Source organism: Eumetopias jubatus, unplaced genomic scaffold (genome assembly GCF_037043125.1).
Source record: "Eumetopias jubatus isolate StellerSeaLion01/CBP00866 unplaced genomic scaffold, mEumJub1_p1.0 scaffold_3, whole genome shotgun sequence".
In the NCBI taxonomy this organism is placed as follows: domain Eukaryota; kingdom Metazoa; phylum Chordata; class Mammalia; order Carnivora; family Otariidae; genus Eumetopias; species Eumetopias jubatus.
Genome location: NW_028274809.1, coordinates 91,032,686 through 91,053,631, shown reverse-complemented (window position 1 = coordinate 91,053,631; position 20,946 = coordinate 91,032,686). Strand labels below are relative to the sequence as shown.

At 39.4% G+C, this 20,946-nt stretch overlaps 1 protein-coding gene across 2 annotated transcripts in view; it reads left to right on the top strand.

The window, feature by feature from the left end:
- The first annotated feature begins 655 nt into the window (after nucleotides 1-655).
- HNMT (histamine N-methyltransferase) overlaps nucleotides 656-20,946 on the top strand; it is a 60,378-nt gene continuing 40,087 nt past the window's right edge. The window contains exons 1-3 of one of the 2 annotated variants that reach the window (XM_028101321.2): nucleotides 656-806; nucleotides 17,497-17,536; nucleotides 19,060-19,206. In XM_028101321.2, coding sequence (XP_027957122.1) covers nucleotides 19,070-19,206 — 137 coding nt within the window. In that variant the 5' untranslated portion in view covers nucleotides 656-806; nucleotides 17,497-17,536; nucleotides 19,060-19,069. Of the gene's footprint in view, nucleotides 807-17,496; nucleotides 17,537-18,515; nucleotides 18,601-19,059; nucleotides 19,207-20,946 lie in introns of those variants that run through there. The other variant, XM_028101320.2, reaches the window with a different exon arrangement.

Below are 20,946 nucleotides of genomic sequence, written 5' to 3'. Positions count from 1 at the left end.
TCAGATTGCTCTTACCCAGGTCTGAATTCTTTTCATCATCATTTGTTCAAGGCTTGGTTCTCAAAGGTTGTGATGTTTTGAATTGTTTTGCAAAAGAAGAACAATCAGGGATTCCAAACAATCCCTGGGAAAGAGGAGAAACTCAGGAAAGGTGGGAGGGAAGGGGGCTTTGAAATAGTAATTAGGGAGGTAGAGAAGTACTAGGTTAGATGTCAAATGTACTGGTGGACACATATAAAATCAAACGGACACACTTTTTAAAATGTCAAAGTTGATGATGCTTGATTGTTTCTTTTTTAAAATTACGTAAAGTTCCCTCTTTTTGCCATACAGTTCCAGAATTTTGACACTTGCCACCACCACCACACTCTGAACAGAGTCCGGCAGTCCAAAAGGAGTCCCTCTTGCTGCTCTTTAGAGTCTCCTCCTCCCCTGACCCTTAACCCCTGCCAACCACTGAGCTGTTCTCTGTTGCTACCAGAATTTTAAAATGGGAAATGAAAATTTCCAAACCAGTTGGTAAACGTGGTTTCCTTCCTGTGTCAGCCTTGCCCTTGCTCTGGCTTTTTGTTGTGTTGTAGCTCGTAGTAATAAAGTTCAAAGAAGAGCTATTGTTTTCTAAGCATCCGTATCATTGTTTTGGCAAATGCTCTTCTGTTTGCATGCCAGAAGAAGGTCCTGGGGGTGGGGATATATTGTGTTTGCAAAGATGAACAAGATCGCATAGAAAGGCCATTTTCAGCACAGAATTGCAACCCTGGTATAAAATTAGAATTGCTTCTCAAGGAGAAACAGCCTTTATTAAAGTAAGTACAAATTCTTTCAGGAGAATCCCAGGTTTGATATAACTTCTAATTAAGTTTCTCAAAAGCTGGAGGTCATTTATTCTTCCTTCTGTCTGCCATCTAGCAGCAGGGCTCAGAGTCTCGCATTCACTGAGACCTTGCTTTGAATTCTAATTCCAATTTGAGTTTTTATACATAATTTTGGTTCATTCCATGAGTTTTCTAAAATTATTTGTTTGAATATCATCAATATCTACCTTTTCCTCTCCCTCCACTCTCTCTATGGAAATCTCTCTGGATATGGCTATTAAGGAGTTTGAGCTATCTCGTCTCAATAGTGGATTGCAGTTAGTATTTTAGAACTAAATTAAACAAAATGAATTCCCTAAACAAATTAAATTCCAATATGCATTCATTTCTTATCCTGACTGGAGATAAAAAAGTGATAAAATGAACCTTCCAAAAATGATTCTAACAGCAATATTAGGAAAAAGAGGTGAGCTTTTTACTGTGCATCTGGATAGTGAAAGGCCAAATACTGTGAAGTTTTAACCAACTTTGAAATTCCAACCAGAGTTTCCTTTGGCATCCAAACTAAAAGCAGACTATATAATACAGAACAGGCATTTGTGGGAGACAAAAATCACTCTGCTTTTTTTTCTTTTTTTTCTGGTGGCATGACATTCCAGAGGCAAGGGAGCCCACATGCATATTCAGAATTCCCAAAAGCAAATTTTCAAAAGTTAACAAGTTAATTCCACATACCTTCACCTTTTTTGACCTAATGTGCATTTTGTTTCTGCTAGAACTGAACCAATGGAAATATTTATTTGGCCTAGCCGAGTAGAGAGGTTTCGTATGCACTTTGTATGCATTTATGCCTTCTTCTTTAACCGTGTGTTTATTGGCTGCAAATTTCACTTGACTGCACAAAATGCATTCACAGTTGATAACTCTGAAATGTAACAGCAAATGTGTTTATGGGAGGCCATCTTCTGGCTACTTAAACTGGCTGACACCCCATGTATAATGTCTGATTATAGAACATTGTGGGAAAGGAGCTAGCTCTTTAGGTCCTACAGATATCCGCAATTACTCTTAGAGGCCTATACAGGAAATAATAAAAACAAACATTGATATACATGCTTTTGTTTTTAGTTAGCCATATTGATAAACAGATCTTAATTATTTTGAACTGCCTGAAAGCATATGGGAATTAGTATGATCTTATGTTTTCCGAACAGTGCACTATAATGGTATAATCTATGCTTAACAATGGAAAACAGCTTTGAATTTAGGGAAGGAAGTGTACCAGAGTCAGAGAATGAGGTAGACAGAGTGCAGAATCTGAGAGGTGGTATCCTGCTTCCAACCAGAAATACTAACCACTTCTCTAAATAATGGGTTTAAACTCCTCAAATAGTCTTAGAATTTTAGAACCGGAAGTGAGATGATGGGATCTAGTTCTTCACATTTGAAGAAACGGAACCCCCACTGATTTAAGTACTTGCTCCAAGTCACACACGGAGCTAGTGAGTAGAGTTGAAAGAAGAACCAGGGGGTCACTCACTACCTAGTAACTTCCTCTGACTGTCCGAGCAGAGAAGGACCTCCTGACCCTGCTCATGGCCAGGTCTCTCAGAGGAGAGTCCCAGGGGCCCCTGATGGATCTTCCTCATGAGTTTAATGAACCCTGTTGGATTCCCAAGAGATAATTTCCAAGCAGATACCCTCTTCATAAACAAAGCCAATCTTTCCAATGACCTGTGGGAGTTAATGATCATAGTCAATCATTCCAGCTCTTTAAGATTTCATGAATACCAGCCTTCCTTTGACCCCATAGCTATCATATTAATTATAATATCATATAATATGTAACATATAATAATATCATAATAGCTCTAATAATATAATGCAGTGAAAGTACCTTTCTTTTCTTTTCTTTTTTTAAAGATTTTATTTATTTGACAGAGAGAGACACAGCGAGAGAGGGAACACAAGCAGGGGGAGTGGGAGAGGGAGAAGCAGGCTTCTTGTGGAGCAGGGAGCCCAATGCGGGGCTTGATCCCAGGACCCTGGGATCATGACCTGAGCCGAAGGCAGATGCTTAATGACTGAGCCACCCAGGCGCCGAAAGTACCTTTATTTTCACTATTTTACTGCGATTACCTGGCATTCACTGAGCATTCATTATGTTCTAGGTATTTTGCTTTATGCTTTTTTTTATTTAACTCTCACAACAAATTAAGATAATAAGCACTTGTGCTGGTCATTGATGTCAGATCCATTTCTGGTCCTTCTCCTGTTCTGTTCAGTATTACAGGGGGCTGAATCCTGCAAGTTACATCACTCATGCTTTTTGCCAACTAGTTTTCACAGAGCTTTAGTAAAGGGGGAAACTGGCAAAGATGAGAGGGTAGGAAGAGGGAAGATGCTGGGTATTTCTGTTCATTTCCTTTGGTTTCAGGCAGCATGGCTAAGAGTAGCTATGTCCCCTCTGTTGTTTTAGTTCTTACTAAGTAGGCCAGGCTCCAGAGCTTTGGTAGCACATGTCCTCCCTTTATCCTGTCAGCCCTATAGGTGGTGGGAGCTTCCTGATGGGTTGCCTCACCATCTTTGTTTGCCCTTTCGGCCCTTCCAAGACCTTTCCAATTGGTTGCCGGTATTAAAAATTCCCTCTGAACTACCTGACATGGATTCTGCCATTTGGACTGAAACCTGGCTAATAGAACATTATTGTCCTCACCCTATAAATGAAGAAACTCAAGGTTAGAGAAATCTGTCTCACACCAGAGACATTACTATGGACTAGATACTGTGCTAAACATTTTATACACATTATTTCATTTAATCCTCACAAAACTATTATAAGGGGGATATTATTATTCCTATTTCACAGATTGAAAAATGAGGCTCAAGGAACATAAATAACCTGCCCAATGTCATACTATAGCTGGTAATAATGCTATATGTCTTGTTTTTAATGGCATAGTTGTTTCAATTGCTCTTTATTAGCATGGAGTTTATAATGATTTTGTTTTGGGACGCCTGGGTCTGCCTTCAGCTCAGGTCATGAGGATCGAGTCCCGCATTGGACTCTTTGCTCAGCATGGAGCCTGCTTTTCTTCTGCCCCTCCCCCGCCTTGTGCGCACACGTGTGCTCTCTCTCTCTCTCCCTCTGACAAATAAATAAAATCTTTCATAAGAAACTATACACTTTCTATGGCCCACAGTATTTGAAAAAAAAAACACTCAAAGTCATTTATCAGAGGAAAATGAAAATTAAAAACTACAAAGAAAAACTGCCATATACTGCCAGAAGGCATAAAACAAAAGTGACTGGCAATACCAAGAATTGATGAGAATGTAGAACAGCTAATATCTTTATACTGTGCCCGTGAGTATGGACATTTGCAAAGCTTTTTTGCAATATCTTCTAAAGCTAAATATTTGTTTATTTTATGACATAATTTCACTCATGGTAACAAAGATGAGTGCATCAAAAGACATGTATAAGAGTGTTTCCACCAGGTTTAGTTATAATAGTCCCAAACAGGAATAGCCCTAATGTCCATTAAAGAAAAACCAATTAAACAATTATACATTAGGGGCACCTGGGGAGCTCAATCTGTTGAGCATCTGACTATTGGTTTTGGTTCAGGTCATGATCTCATGGGTCATGAGATGGAGCCCCAAGTGGGGCTCCATGCTCAGTGGGGAATCTGCTTGAGATTCTCTCCCTCTGCCTCTCCCCTCATTCCATGCACACAGGCATGTGCATTCATTCTCTCTCTCTTAAAATAAATAAATAGATCTTCTAAAAAAATTATACATTATAATAATATCCAGCAATAAAAAAATAATTAACTGCTGATGCCCCTTCCCTCCAAAAAAGTTGTGGCAAATTTCAAAAATGTTATGAAGAGAAAATATCCAGACACAAAAGAATACATTCTGTATAGCCCTTATATATGAAGTTTAATAACAAGAAAAACTAATCTATGGGGATGAAAATCAGAATGATGGTTATATGTGTTGGGGAGACAGTATTATTGATTGCAGATACAAGTTAGTCTTCTAGGATGTTTACATATATAAAACTTCCTCAAGCTGTACACTTGAAATATGTATACTTTATTATATGTAAATTATGCTTTGATTTTTTTTTTAAGTACTATTTAGGACCCATGGACATGTGTATCTTTTTAGTCTCTGGATCATGCACAAGCAAGGCTTCCCAGATGGAAGATTATTCTAACCCAGCATATACTTGAACACATGCGTCTGTACCAAATGCCGGAGTAGTCTGCTTACCATTACCACTCCCTTTATATAAAAAAATTCTCTTACATGAATCCTTTACCTTCACAGATCCCTAATTCAACATTGGATCTCCCCTTAGAGTCAGTGAGACAGTAATTGAGATGATCTGTATTATGGATTCAGGCAAAGCTTGTTTGATGAATTGTATTCTTTTATGTTTGTTTTTGTTCTCATAACTGTGCAGTTCCTGATAATATATCAGGTTCCAAATATTTACCAACTTCTATCTTTGGAAGAAGATCTAGACCTTTCCAGATGAATTTTTAAATATTTGGATTATTAAATAGGAACCCTCTATTTCTTCTTTGTCTTGTCTCATTACTTATTCTTCTCATAAACATTTCTTATAAGTTGTAATCTCTAGAATATCATCAGTTGCTCTTCTACAGTTCTTAACATTGTCTACCCACCCCACCTCTTACCTCTCAACTAATTAGTCCCCAAATATTTCTTCTGCATTATTTCATTGGGTTTGTCTCCTCTTTTACTGGGTATTTTGGACCTTTTTAAATTTTTTTTCTGTTCTAAGTTAATTAAAACAAAATTATTATAGATTGTAATTTATTTATTTATCAGAGAGAGCACAAAACAGGGGTTGCCACAGACAGAGGGAGAAGCTGGCTCCCCGCTGAGCAAGGAGCCTGATGCAGGACTCAGTCCCAGGACCTGGGATCATGATCTGAGCTGAAGGCAGATGCTTAACTGACTGAGTCACCGAGGTGTCCCAAAACAAAATCATTATAAACTCCGTGCTAATAAAGTGCAATTGAAACAACTATACCATTAAAAACAAGACATATAGCATTATTACCAGTTGTGTGAGCTTAAGCAACTTACTTTGACAAAATGTGGCCAGGAATATTTCATGTACAGCCAAGGGGCTGCTTATGCAGAGACTATCTTCAGGTTATCATTTATGATTTATTGATAGTCTTTGAATACAGTGGCTCTGCTAGTTATGAATACATCAATTTTTAGTTTCACAAACCCCCAGTAATTTATCTTTTTTAAGAGATGAAGACTTATTAGAACTTCAAGAAACCTTAAAGATCATCTAGTCTACCTTCTTTCCCCATATTTATATGTGGTAGGGATGGTAGGTGGTGTAGCATGTTACATTAGGTAAATGTTACATCATTTACCTAATGTCATTTACTTACTAAGAGGCTAAGCTTGTATAACACTGAAATGCCTCCCTTCTTGGCTTATTTCTGCACTTACAAGAAACTTAGCCAAATGTCCTGTTAAAAGTAAGATTCTAGTATCTATCATATTCGCCTGACATTACCAATATAATTGAGCTCTAATGTTTTTATGTACCATAATTTCAAACTTCCCTTCAAGACCACAGTTGGGTCAAACTGCCTGCTAAATTTCAAATAAACCAGCACATCAACGAACCAATCAGTTTGTATAAAATACCTTCCTCCTCCTTGTCTGTCATGAGAAAATAAAATGGACTCTTCTAAATATTTGATTAAGATAACAATATTGCCATCATTATCTATATACATGTTACGTGAGGTGACATAAGACTAAGGCTAAGAAGCCAGGCCAATAAGAACAGTGTTCAAAAGACTACAGACCAGAGTGAATAGAGATAGCTGAAGAATGTTATGTACAATAAAATGGGTCCTTAGTGATATGGAAAACAAAGGCAAAAGAAAAAAAATTTAAATTTCCTTTTTACAGCCCATTGCAAGTACTTGAAAAGGCAGAATGACCTTCCTCAAGGAGCTTGGCAGCCTTGATGTTAATATTTTGCTAAATGAAAAAAACCCAACCCTCAGGATCCTATAAAAAAATCCCTTCGAGGGTTGCCTGGGTGGCTGGCTGGCTCAGTTGGTTAAGCATTTGACTCTTGATCTCAGCTCAGGTCTTGATCTCAGGGTTGTGAGTTCAAGCCCTGGCTGGGCTCCACACCGGACATGGAGCCTACTTAACAAAACAAAACAAAACAAAACAAGTTAAAAAAAAAAAAATCCCTTTGGAAACTTCCTTCATCTCTACCCACCCCAAGATATATGTTTGTAATCATCCACCAAGCATATGGCCCACTGATATACACATGAAGAGTCTCATGACTATAAGTAGTAAATGACCTTATTCTAACAACAGCTACCCCCTCAAGGTCCTGGAAGACTTGCTTGCAAATTCGTTAGCGACTATGCTATCCCTAAACCCCTCCCAACTTGAAAGTATATAATCAGCCACTCCTCATGACCCCAGAGTGGGTTCTGTCCCTGTGCTTTAATAAAACCACCCTTTTGTACCGAAAATGTCTCAAGAATTCTTTCTTGACTGTTTGCTCCCAAATCCCAACATTTTCACATCATTTTGACATCCAAACATCTGGCTTGTCTTCTCATCTAGACTCCATGTCTTGGTGCAAACTTGGTGAATACTTTCTCTCCTCTCCCTTTACTTTCATTCCAGGGGCTTTTCAAGGAGTACTGTCTTACTGGAACATTTTCATGTCGATTGCTCAGCCTGCAATCGTCTGGCCCATGTCTACTCCACAGGGAGGAGAAATCCTGCCTCTCCTAGCTGGAAGTTAGTCCCCTGGTCAGAATGGTGATAAGACCCAGAAACTTGATACCCTCTCTTTATTCCTGTCCTTATACAAAGTTGTCTGTCTTGGGCATGGGACAGCCACCTAAGTCACCAGGACAGCTGCCAATCTTAAGACTCCTGTGTACGGGTTCCTCCTCGTTGGTCTAATGTGATCCCCTCCACATCTCTGGTCTAGCTGCTTCTGACCGCCAGACCTCCACTCAGAGCCAGCCAAAACCAATTCCCAGCTGAATAAAAACCCAACTGGGAACTGTTTCCTAGGGAACTTGGCTGTAAAGACTACGTGTGTTAGAATGTCACTTAGACCATGATGGATTTCTATTACTATTTTCCATCAATGTCCCCTACTAACTACTTAAATTACAAAATTGGGCAATTTTCCCTTGTAAAACTTTTCTAATATTTTCCATGGGTTAAAAATGGCAGGTTCTTCACAGCACCACAAGGCAAGGCAAAGGCACAGCAAGGCAAGGACTTCTTCAGTTCCCAAAGACTCTCCCTTGGATGCCTTTTAATCCACTGGAAACAATTCAGATTGCAAAATTTAAGGACTGATCTGTAACACTGCTTGTCCTCAGTATGATCTATTAGTTAGATCTCTTCTGTAGGAAATAGGGCAAATGGACACAGATACCCTAGGTCTAGGCCTTCATGGCTCTAAATCAGAACTTAGACCTAAGGGCCTCTTGTGGAATGTGTTTGGTCACTAACCAGGCCAGTAAACTCCCTTCTGATATATTGGATGATAATTGTCCAACCAGGCCTCTTCCTGATGGAACTCATGTTGCTGGAGGAAACAGGCCATCCCTAATGAAGGGGATGCTAGCCATCTTTCACTGTTCCTCCTCCTAATAAATGTGGGGGTTTCTTCCTAATTCATTTCCTGGGTTAACGGCTGTAATAATCAGCGACAACTGTGGTTGTCCCCCCTCGGGATGGGGACTTTAAGGAATAGTCCCAAGCAGGTGCCAAAACTCCTTTTGTTTCAGAGAAGTTCCCTGTCTTAGACTGTATATTTCCACTCTGTTGGAAAAAAGCATGGTGTCTGCTCATCTGTCTGAGCTAACCAGCTTTAGAACAAGGAGTCCTATTTCTCTGTCTTCTGGCAGCACTTTACCTCTTCTGCCTTCTTCCTCTCCTCCTGTTTCTGTACCACTTTGGGTGTGGCCAGTATAACTGGTTCCTATACCAGCCTGAGTGCCTCTGGTGCCATTGGCACCTCTTCCTTCTAACCTTGCTATAAAGGAGCAAAGAGCACCCCCTTGGACTTACGCTGCCCACTTCAGATTTCCCTGAAGGGGCCCCAGGTAAAAATTAACAATGCGGAACAAATTGATTGACTTTTAAGTGGACCCAGGTGAAACGTAATTCAATATTTAAACTAATTTAAGTTTGTTGGTTTAATTAAGATAGACATGTCTTTGGAATTATCACCATTAAATATGAAACTTTTATTCTACCAAGGTGTACTAAAGGTCAAATAAGCTTATGTTATCTTTGTTGCAATTTGTTAGCAAAAAGATGACTTAAAATGATGGTTAATTTTCTCTGTCTCAAATTTTTCATGAGTAATGGTTAAGAAGCTTTCAAAGTCTTTGGTAAAAAGAAGCTTTAAAGTTTTGCTTGGATGATAAATTGGGATTGAATTCATTGGACATCTTCATAGGTCTTTTCCAAATAGGATGAAGTACTAAAGCATGGATTACTGAATGAAGGTTTGTGCTTTTGACTTCTTATTGCAAAGAAACTAAGGATTAATTGGGCCCATTGGAAAACATGCTGTATGCTTAACTGATCATAAATTTGCCACCTACAGAATTCTCATGTAATTGTACACAATTAGTTACTACTTAGTTTTCACTGGAGACTAAGGTTTCTAAGAGTTAAGACTGATGGAAATAAGGGAAGCAACTCTGCATGTAGGAAAGTAGGAGATGTATGAGAAGGATGTAAGGAACAGGAATACATTTTTGTTGAAGGTAAAAGTAATTTTGTCCTAAAATGAGACTGGTTGTTTGGAGAGAGATGGCTTGGGACACAATCCGAATGCAAAAGAAAGTTGTAGAAAGTTGTGAAGGAAAATCTTTGGAAAGATATTTTATGTGTGGCTGGGATGGACTAAGGTTAAAATGAGTGGATTTTCAAAATACACTGGTATAAAACTGGAATCCTGCTTTCTCTCTGTTAAAAAGACAATGTTTTATTGGATTTGGTCTGCTCCTGATAAGAAAATGGAAACAAAGTTTTCTCTCTTCTTTATCTGCCCAGAAAAACCAGTTTCTATGTTTTGTCTTTATCAGGTCTTTAGTGATCTGTAATCGTACTTATGCATGTGCTTTAAAACTTTCTAAGGTTATAACAAAATTCACTGAGATTTAAATCATAAACAAAGTCTCTGACTAACAAGGCTTATTTGGTAAGCCACTTTCTGGTATAAGATCATCGGTCAATATTCTGGTTATTGAAGTGTTATATGTCACAGAATAACTGAATTTCCTTGTCAGCTACATCATAATGAACTCTATATCAGATCATTAACAGTGTCCATTTCTGAGTTTTTGTTATTTATAACTGTTCTGATGCTTTTGCGAAATGTATTTCATCTTTAAGGAGATTCATAAAAAGGACTTTTAGGACAAATACAGGTACTTGGTATCTTTAAGATCCTAAAACTGAAATGGGTAAGAATTTCAGAACTAACTAAAAAGCTACATTCAAACTGAATAAGAATTAGTAACATGGGACTAAATGAGCTGAAGAAGAGAATTATAGTTTTGTGACTCTTGTCAGAAACGCTGCTGGTTCTCTAACGTTTGCTTTTCCAGATTAAGGAAATTTTCTCTTAAGATATCTATGACTTACAGAAATGTGATAAAATATTCCTTGAACAAATTGAAGCGTTTAGTGTTTCTCTCTACCTGAACCCTCTGAAATTCAAAAAGTCTCAGTAAGTATTCTTTCTTTCATGGCAATCATAGTTGTTTGCATAAGTTCAATAAGAATCTGTTCTCCTTACAACAGGACACCATTGGAAACATTGGTTATTTTACCAAGGCTTTGACTGGAATGTCATATTTGAGAGAGATATGCATAGACTCAGATATGACCAGACAGCTTTAAGGAACTGAGGTTGACTTTGTGAAACATGGAGCCACAAAGCCCCTTAGAAATGTTGGCCTGACACTTTGCTTACAGAGTTCTCAACAGCCTTACCTAATAAGTAAAGAATATCACTTCCTGGCAGGTGCAGGAACCTCAGGATACTTTGGGGACCTTGAGAAGATAAATTCACCCAAATCTATAGGTATTGCAGTCATGTTTCATGGCAAGTATTTAGCTTGGCTTCTGGCCTAGAGACACTACTAAAAGTTCAACCTAGATTCCTTATGAAGAGTTCCAGCAAAGCAAATTTTGAAAGATCTATATGGCCAATTACTATTCTTGCTGAGCTTATGTAACTAATTAGGCCAACTTTGTTAAAAATCGGACGTGTTTTACAAACGAATTAGTCTCAATTTGGCTATCCCTGGAAATAAGGGTGATTCTAGAGTGAAAAATTATGTTTCAGTAATGCATCTTTGAGGATGTTAAATTCTAGTTCTGATTGACTTTGAGTGTTTGTTGTTTGCCTAAGCTAGACAACTTGAGGTAAACTTCAGAGAAATTGCCATAATAGCTCATATAGAGACAATTTTCATGCTTGTTATTCTGTGGGGATAATAACAGAGTGCCATGGGCATATGACTATTTGAACAACTGGAAAAATGGGATGGATTCCCCAATAATTGTATAACTCAACTAACACCTTGACCAATTCTGTGTGGCTGGAATGACAAAATCACTCCTTAAAAGCCAGAGTATACCCCGTCCATAGGATTAACTATGGACTTGTGGAAATAATGGATGGCCCACTTTCCTTATAATTGTATTGGATGTTACACTTGGGGATGCCCATATACCCAGACAAGTCTTCTCCCACTTGCCTGTGAGTCCTTGTAATTAGGATATCGTTAAGGCTAAACATCAGATGAAGAGGGCTTCTTGGTGGTTTTATCCCTTAGCCATATTTGTCACAGGAGCTGCCTCTAATGATATAAAATTGCAAATAGAGGCTTTACCAAGCATACAGTGACCACCTTTAACTAAGCTAGACATACAGTCACCCACAAATTCAAAATGTGGCCCCCCCAAAACCAAATGGTCCTTGATACCCTGACTGCAGCTCAAGGAGAAACCTATGCTTTATTAAAACAGAGTGTTATGTATATACTCCAGATTACCACAAAAACATGCCCGGGTTATATGAATATTCAAAGGTGGGTAGGTGCTTTAAATAATCCCTCTCTTTCCTTTAATGATTGGTTAAACTCCTGGACTGGAAGAGGATTTTTGTCAATTATCAAAGGACTCTGATTTGTGCTTTTCTTTTTATTCTTCTAATCATGTTTTGCTGTTTTCTCCTGTGTCTCTCCTCCTGATGCCCAGACTCTTTTACTGCCACATGTTCAAGCCAACAGATGATCCTTTGTACTGAGGGCGATTTTATATATGCAGTCTCCCTTGGTTTCAGCTGCCTCTGTCTTTTGTAACTCCTATACATATAAGTCCCCAACTGATCAATGTTGACTTATAGGTAGGGACATCTCTATGCCCCTATTCAGCAGGAAGAAGTTATAGAAGATGAGACCTTCCACCCTCAGCAGCCTTAAAGATTTAAGGGTCAAAATTGTTCAGGGGGTAATGATATGGAGAACAAAAGCAAAAGAAAAAAAAATACATTTCCTTTGCAGGCCATTGACAAGTACTTGAGACAGGCAGAGTGATCTTCCTCAAGGAACTTAGCTACTTTGATGTTAATACTTTGCTAAACGCAAAAGGCAACTTCAGCTTGACATGAGCCCAACCTCCAGGACCCTATAAAAAATCCCTTTCAAAACTTCCTTTATCTCTATTCCCCCCGAGATACATGTTAGCAATCATCCCGCAAGCATATGGCCCACTGATATACATCTGAAGGGTCTCATGACTATAAGGTTTTACTAGACAGTCGTAAATGACCGTATCCTAACAACAGCTAGCCCCTCAACGTCCTAGAAACCTTGCTTGCAAATTCCTTAGAGACTACGCTAACCCTAACCCCCTCCCAACTAGAGAGTATATAATGGGCCACTCCTCACAACTTCAGGGCAGTTCTTGCTGTCCACGGGTCCCTGTGCTTTAATAAAACCACCCTTTCTGCACCAAAGATATCTCAGGAATTCTTTCTGAACGTTTGCTCCCAAACCCCAACATTTTCACATTGTTAAGATTTTGCTATTGTTTCTTCTTCTTTTGTTTGTTTGTTTTTTGGTATAGCACATACAGAGCAGTAAGAATAAAGGGAAATAAACAAAATGCAGAATCATACCTATAAATATAGAGAACTAACTGATGGCTGCCAGAAGGGAGGGGCGTGAAGGTTGGAAAAATGGGTGAAGGGGACAGGGAGATACAGGCTTCCAGGTATGTCAAGAATAAGTCACAGGAATAAAATATACACCATAAGTAATATAGTCAATGATATTGTAATAGTGTTTCAGGATTTCTTTTCCTTTGGTGCCAATGGTTCTTGGTCAGGCCACTTTGAAGAATGAAGAAGTAGACCAGACAAAGAGTGGCGGGCAGCAAAGCAAAGTTGAGGGACAGTACAAAGCTCCTGAATAGGGAGGGGGCCCGAGAGGGTGGCCCTTAGGGCTTCCAAGTCTAGGGGTTTTTATGAGAATGTTGGCGGGCTGTTTTAATCTGATTAAGCCTCCTTGCACCTGTCACCCAATCAGGTTTTTGCCCACCACTCATCTACTTATCAGGTAGTTGTTCATGTGGGAAAGGGTGGAGGGCTCCTTACATGATGATATAGAATAACAAGATGGGGTCTTCTTCCTTTTAAGGGTAGTTTCCTCTCAGGATGGGGTTCCCTTGTCTCTGTCTGCCTTTCTTGCGACTATCCTCAATTAATAGAGATATAACAGGACAGATGGCAGATACCCTCGTGGTGAATACAGCAAAATGTATAAACTTGTCAAATCACTGCATTGTACACCTAAAACTAATGTAACATTGCATGTCAGCGAAACTCAAATAAAAAATTAAAAAATAAATAAATAAAAAAGAATAAACAAGGGAAATCCCTTGCTTTTTGACCTAGCATGGATAGTACTATATTAATTTGTGGTAGGATGAATACAGAATTACTCTACTTTTTGTTTGTTCCAGAGTTCTCTAACATGGAAAATAATCAAGTTGAAAAGGTACAAAGTGGTAAGAAGTAGTATGATATATTTTTTTAAAAAATGGTCCATGGAGTTAAACAACATGAACTTGAATCCAGATTCTTTTCTCATGAGTTATAGATTTTGTACAACTTATTTGTTCTGAGTCTTGCTTGATGATAACAATCGTTCCATTCGCAGAGGATTAAGAGTATTACGAGATAATGTGTGAAAGGCACTTTGACACAGTAACAGCATAATATATGGTAGGTTAAAGAGGACAGAAGCCCCAAAGAGGTAAGAGAACATCTAAGAATTCTAATTAAGATAATCATTCAAAGCCCAGAAGAATCACATCCCAATGTACTGAAATAATTTATAAGAGCAATAATGATGTTATTTTGCCAGTAACCTTTGAGAAGTCGTGGCAAATGATAGATTGCTAGACTAATGCCCCAATTTTCAAGAAAGAGGGGAAAAGAGGATTCTTAAAATTTAGTAATTCCAACCAGCCTGCTAGATGTTTTAATCCCCAGGGACATTCCAGATTCATTATGGATTATGAAGCAGATATTCTATTTGTAATTTTAAAAGGAAGTTGTGATTGCTGAAACCAGCATTTAGTCAAGTGCAAGTCATGCTGAAAGCAACAAGATTTTCCTTTTTTTGGAGGGGTTGAAAGACTACTCAGAGAAATGCCCAAATGCCATAGACATGGTGTATCTGCATTTCAACAGGGCCTGTGACAAAGGTTTCATGAAGCTTTAATATGTTAATGGGCATTATGACCATCAGAGGAATCTATTGAACTCATTTTTTTTGTAAAGCATCTAGTAACATCTGAAAGAACTCGGGTTGGGCAGAACACGAGGGAAATATTAGTTTTGTCTAACCTGGACAGTAACAATCTGTCTGGCTAGGCAACTTTTGGGATATTGTGTTTATTTCCAGACACCATTTTTTTTTTAAAGAAACCCTGACAAACTAGTCTGTCCAAAGGAGGAAACTAGCACAGTGGATTATGTAAGGCTATACTGGAAATGGTATAATTAGTAACTGTTATGGACCAACTATTTGTATACTCACCAAATCATATGTTGAAATCTTAACCCCCAGTGTTATGGTATTAGGAGGTGGGGGCCTTTGGAGAGTGATTAGGTAATGAGTACAGAGCCCTCATGAGCAAGAGCAGTGCTCTTATAAAAGAGATTCCAGAGTTTTCTTGTCCTTTCTGCCATGTGAAGAGTCAGTAAGAAAATGACTGTTTAAGAACCAGAAAATGGGCCTTCACCAGATTCTGAATCTGCCAGCACGTTGAGTTTAGACTTCCCAACCTGCAGAATTCTGAGAAATAAATGCCTGCTTTTTAAGCTACTTAGTGCATTTCTGTGATAACAGTCCAAATAGACTAAGAATTATGGAACTATGAAAGAGATACCTTTGGGAGTAGGGCTATCCTATGAGCCAGTTTCAAATTTTTCTTCTTTTTTTAAAATTAATTAATTAATTAATTTTTTAAGGATTTTATTTATTTATTTGGCAGAGAGAGAGAGAGCACGAGCAGGGAGAGCAGCAGGCAGAGGGAGAGGGAGAAGCAGGCTCCCCGCCGAGCAGAAAGCCCGATGTGGGGCTCGGTCCCAGATCATGACCTGAGTCGAAGGCAGACGCTTAATTGACTGAGCCACCCAGAAGCTCTCAAATTTTTCAATAGGTGTTACATGGGGAAGAAATTAGAATCGTTCCATTTAGATTAAGCAGCCAGAGACAGGAGTACCATGTACAAGTTATAAGGAGGCAGATTTGGGCTGAACGTAGAGTTTGTGAGAACACTGGTTTGGGGATCTGACAGATTAGAATTAGATTCCCAGTCCTGCCCTTTCCTTTCTAGGCATCCTTGAGCAAAGGACCCAACCTCTTGGGGTGCCTGGGTGGCTCAATTGTTAATCGTCTGCCTTTGGCTCAGGGTCCTGGGATCCAGCCCCACATCGGGCTTTCTACTCAGCGGGGAGCCTGCTTCTCCCTCTCCCTCTGCCTGCCACTTCCCCTGCTTGTGCTCTCTCTCTGTCAAATAAATAAATAAAATCTTTAAAAAAAGAAAAAAAGGACCCAACCTCTTGGGATCTCAGTTTTCTCATCTGTCATATAGGCAAGCCCACAGAGCTACTGCAAAGTGAAAAATCCTACACTAAGTTAAAAAAGACCCACACAATTCCTGGCACATAATAAGAACTCAATAAGTGGAATTACAGTTTTATTAATAACAGTTAGAATTGCCCAATCATGTAAAGGAGGAAGAATAACTGATGGTGGAGAGTATCTCAATAGTGAAAGTGATCAAGCACAATTTTAATCTTTTAAAATAACTGAAAGCCTACTGTGAGCAGTTATGACTCAGTCCCTGTCCTTATTAGCTAGCCATCACATAGGGCCTAGCAGGGGAGAGAAGGCAAGTGCATTAACAAACCATAACACAAGGACAAATGCCATCAAAGCTGTAAGAGGCTCAGAAATTAAGAGCACACTGCTAAGCCTTTTGAGGGAAATACAGAAGGCTTCATGGAAATGGTAGCCCGTGAGGAGTGGGAACATTTTCGGTGGGTGGGGTCAGAGGAGAAGCAGAGCATTACTCACGTAGGGGCTGCTACATGGAGAAGCTGTAGGCGGGAAAGCACAGGGATGTATCCAGAGAAGCAGCATGGTTTGAAGGGATGCACTCGCAAGCCTTAAAGGAAAATGAAACACAAGTCTGGATGATTTGGGGTATGGGAGTCAAAGAATAAGGCTCGGACTTAAGTTGGGGTACAGTGGAGAGACAGTACACATTTGAGGGGAGAAGAGTGACTTTATCATTACTGTGCTTTAGAACACTGAGTTTGGCAGTGGCCATACAATTCGCTAGGATCAGTGTGACTCCTAAGACAGGGAAGCCAGTATGAAAATAGCGCAGTAGATGAAAAAAAAAAAAGGAGGATTTCAAGTAGGATAGAAGCCATGAGAAGGGGGATGAAATCCCAAAGGAGACATGAATGAAGAGCAGACTGTTGAGGAAGTTTGGCAAGGGGCCAGATGATGGTCTCAGGTGAAGAGTGAGTTTTAGTTAACAGTAGGTTTTAATAGGAACTTTTGAAGGTAAGGTCAATGCCATTTCTTCACAACCGAGTATCACACAGTATACCCTTACTAAATATTTGTTAAAGTAGATGAATCTGTGAATGAATGATTTGGATTAGATCTAAAGGGAAGGGTGGGAGATGGTAATGAAGAACCAGAAGCTTGTGAGAGTCAGTTTGAGGAAGACGAGGCTGGTTGGAGAGACACGGGAGTTAAGTAGCATATGTTTGTCTGTCTGTCTGTCTGTAGTCCTAGGAGCTAAGTTAGGGCCTGTGGGCCAAATCCAGCCCAGCACCTTGTTTCCATACAGCCCTTGAGCGAAGAATAACTGTTACATCTGTCAATGACTGGAGAAAATCCAAAGAATATTTCATGACATGTGAAAATGATATGAAACTCAATTTTCAGTGTCTGTAAATAAAATGGCAACTTTTTTTGTTGTTTTCTTATTACAGAAGGGACCAGCCTGCCCCTTACAGGAGCAGTAAGCATCTGGTAAGCATGGCTATGAAAGTTATCTGTAGAATTCTCATTACAACCCCATGAGATTTAATTCATTGTTCCCATTTTACTGATGAGCAAACAGAAAGTTATGTTTCAGCCAAGGTCACACAGTTTCACACTATACCCACAGCAATCCGCTTTTCCAGATTTCCCATTTTCTCCTAGGGCAAAGGCACAGCTCTAAGAGTAATGTGACCATGAAGTGCTTAGAAAAGAGTGTTTGGGAGCGTTGAATGCTTGGACAGTTTTGGAACTGAATGGCTTAGGCAGACACAGTTCTAAGAGATGTATATGAACTAACTCATTAATTCTTGTAATTCTTCCATGAGATGGATACTGTTATTAACATCCTATGCTGGAGGAGTGGTTTTCTTTCCTTCCTTTAAAAAGAGATTTTATTTATTTTGAAAGAGTGTGAGAGAGAGAGCGCACAATCAGAGATGAGGGGAGGGGGACCAAGGGAGAAGGAGAAGCAGACTCCCCGCTGAGCGGGGGGTCCGATGTGGGACTCGATCCCGGGACTCCAGGATCATGACCTGGGCCAAAAGCAGTCGCTTAACCAATTGAGCCACCCAGGCGCCCTGGGAATGGCCTTCTTTAACACCACTTCCCGGGTAAAAAGTCCAGCATGTAGATATTCTAACACTTTGGATTTTTGACTGGTGACAACACTGGGCCACCAGAGGCTCGTCCAACCCTAAGTATCTAAAGATTCCTTGTTCAGAAGCACTTCGGGAATGATTCCTACAGACTCGGCTGGCTGTTACCCTTTCTCCTGCATTTGTGCCCTGAGAGTCTTCTCTCATTTCCTTCATTGCCCCCAAAGCAGGCTTCTCAGACCTTCTAGTTCATAGTTCCTCCCTGATAGTTTATGCTAAAGAGACTCCCTTTACAACACAACACAACCAATCAGCGTTTGAAGAGATGCAGCCAATCAGTGTAAAGTTCAAGTACTGAGAAGGGGCAAGGCAAGAAATTCTCCTGTAGAAAGCATGGAGGCAGGCAGAGGACAGTCTTCTGTCAAAGATTTCAGCAGGCGTAGATTTCTGAAAGTGGTCTGTAGCCTTTTACGTGGGTGTTAATCCCTGTGTTTGTCGCCTTTGGCTCATAAAGCAGCTGGGGTCCCACTTGGAATTTAAATTTACTGCTAGTTGCTGCCCGCCAAACAGGAAATGATTAGAATCCAGTCTGGTTTTTTGGCTTTCTGAACATCAGGCGTTAAAAAAACAAGTTTTAGCAGTGGATTTATTGCTTTGCTTTACCACCTCCCTTTCTTACAAAACAACAGTGTAGGGGTTAAAGTAGCAGCGCAAAGTCCTGTACAAATGACTGACGTAATGAGATTTGCACAGCCGCCTTCCGTGCCTGTTAAATTCAAAGCACGGTTTTTTTGGTTTTGTTTTGTTTTGTTTTGCTGGGGAGGGAGGGTAGGAATTGTGGCGGTGAGGAGAAAAAATAAGGAACTGGGAAGAAAAGGAGGGGAAGTTAAAACTTCCTTCTCTGTCTTCCATCAGAAAACCAAACATGGCATCTTCCATGAGGAGCTTGTTTTCTGACCACAACAGATACGTTGAATCTTTTCGGAGGTTTCTCAACAGTTCCACGGAACACCAGTGCATGCAGGAATTCATGGACAAGAAGCTGCCAGGCATAATAGCAAGGTAACAAAAACGGACGTTTTTGTCAAAGAGACAAGCCTCGGGCTCCTTGTGTGCAATGACAGATGGGTCGAGCCCAGCCCTGCAGGCTGGGCGCGGGGATAAGAAGGAGCTACTGATAGCAGCTTTCACCCGGCCCTCCTCGGCCCCCAGCCCCACCCCACCCCCCCCTCCCCGCGCCCCTTCTTCTGCGGTGCTTTAGTTAGATGCCCGCTTTCCACGTTCAAAGGCTCCGGTTCGTCCAGTACTTCCAGCTGCGCAGAGATAAGCATTAACCATTTGAAGGCACACGTCCATGTTCATTTGGGAAAAGATACTAAATCTTTGAGCTCAGATTTTTCAGCCCTCCTCCAGATTTTACATTTCAAAAAAGTCCCAAATGCAGAGTCTAGTATTCTTTTCATTAGAATAAAATATAAATAATTACCAAATACTGTTTGCCTCTGAGGATTGAGGAGTGGGTACTTCTCAGTTCTCCTAATATCCATTTAAATTCATTTCCTTATCCATATTCTTATAGTTATCACTCTCAAAAAAAATTCTTTTCCTTTCAACTTAATATTAGCAGTGTGGTTCTTCAAAAAAAAAAAGGCATTTTCCCATTATCAGTGAAACTCACTAGTTCCTGTCCTTCTTGCAGACTTCTTTTTTTGGTGATTAATGTGTTCAATTTGTGCTAGAGCTGATAAGCATTATGAGAGTAAAAGATTCCACATGCTGAGGATAATCAAATCACCTATCTGGGGGTGGATTGCTGTAACATACTCTGCTTCAGGAAATAATGATAGAAAACTGGGAATAAATGACTGAGTGTGGATCCAATTTGCAACAGCAAAGAAAACTGATATTTTATCTTTTGCTGGATTTCTCTACTGTAGGCCTGAAATTCTTTCACTGGGATAGTACCCCTGCCTGATGAAAGCAGGCATTGTTGGATGTGTATGGAATTCTATTTCCCTTTATATTTCTTATGGTTCAGTTATATAATTTATTAATAATTAGTAAGTATTAGAACAATGATGCCAAAATCAAAGCATACAGCAAATACAGATAACTTCTTATCTAGGAACTAATAATTTATTTCTATGGGTCTTTTTGTTCGTTTCTAAAATTAAAGGAAATGAGTTAATTTCTGAAGTCTTTTACAGTCCTAAAGGTCTGTGCTCAGGTCTGTAGCTTATCCAGTCCCTTGGTTTTCTTCAGTCATCAGTGGTCTGAAGAGGCACCAGGGATGGATTAAATATTATGAATGATGATGACCCCTATCTTCATGGGGTACACAATCTGGTTAGAAATACTGAATGTAGAATTTGTGAAAGACTAAAGAACTTTCAAAAACATAACTAAATTAGGATTGCAGTGGTTAAAAAAAAACAACAACACAAAAAAACAAAAACAACTGGCTCCTAGCCCTACTCACTCCCATCTCTGACTCCTCCAACTCTTCAGAAGCAACCACTTTAAATATTCTGAAGTATTTTAGTTGTTTCTTACGAAATTTTCTTTCCTAATTCTAAATATCATGTTATTCTTACTGTATTAAAATAGCTAAATAAACATATATATTTCCTCCCCTATCATGTCAGTATATTTATATCAAAATTTTCGGTTCAATAATTTGAATGTTTATATAATTTGCCTATGTACATATCATACATAATTGAATGATACGTTGTATTACAATCACATTTCTTTTCAGGTACTTTTTGTTTTTCCTAGAGTTAACTATTGTTTTGATTTTAG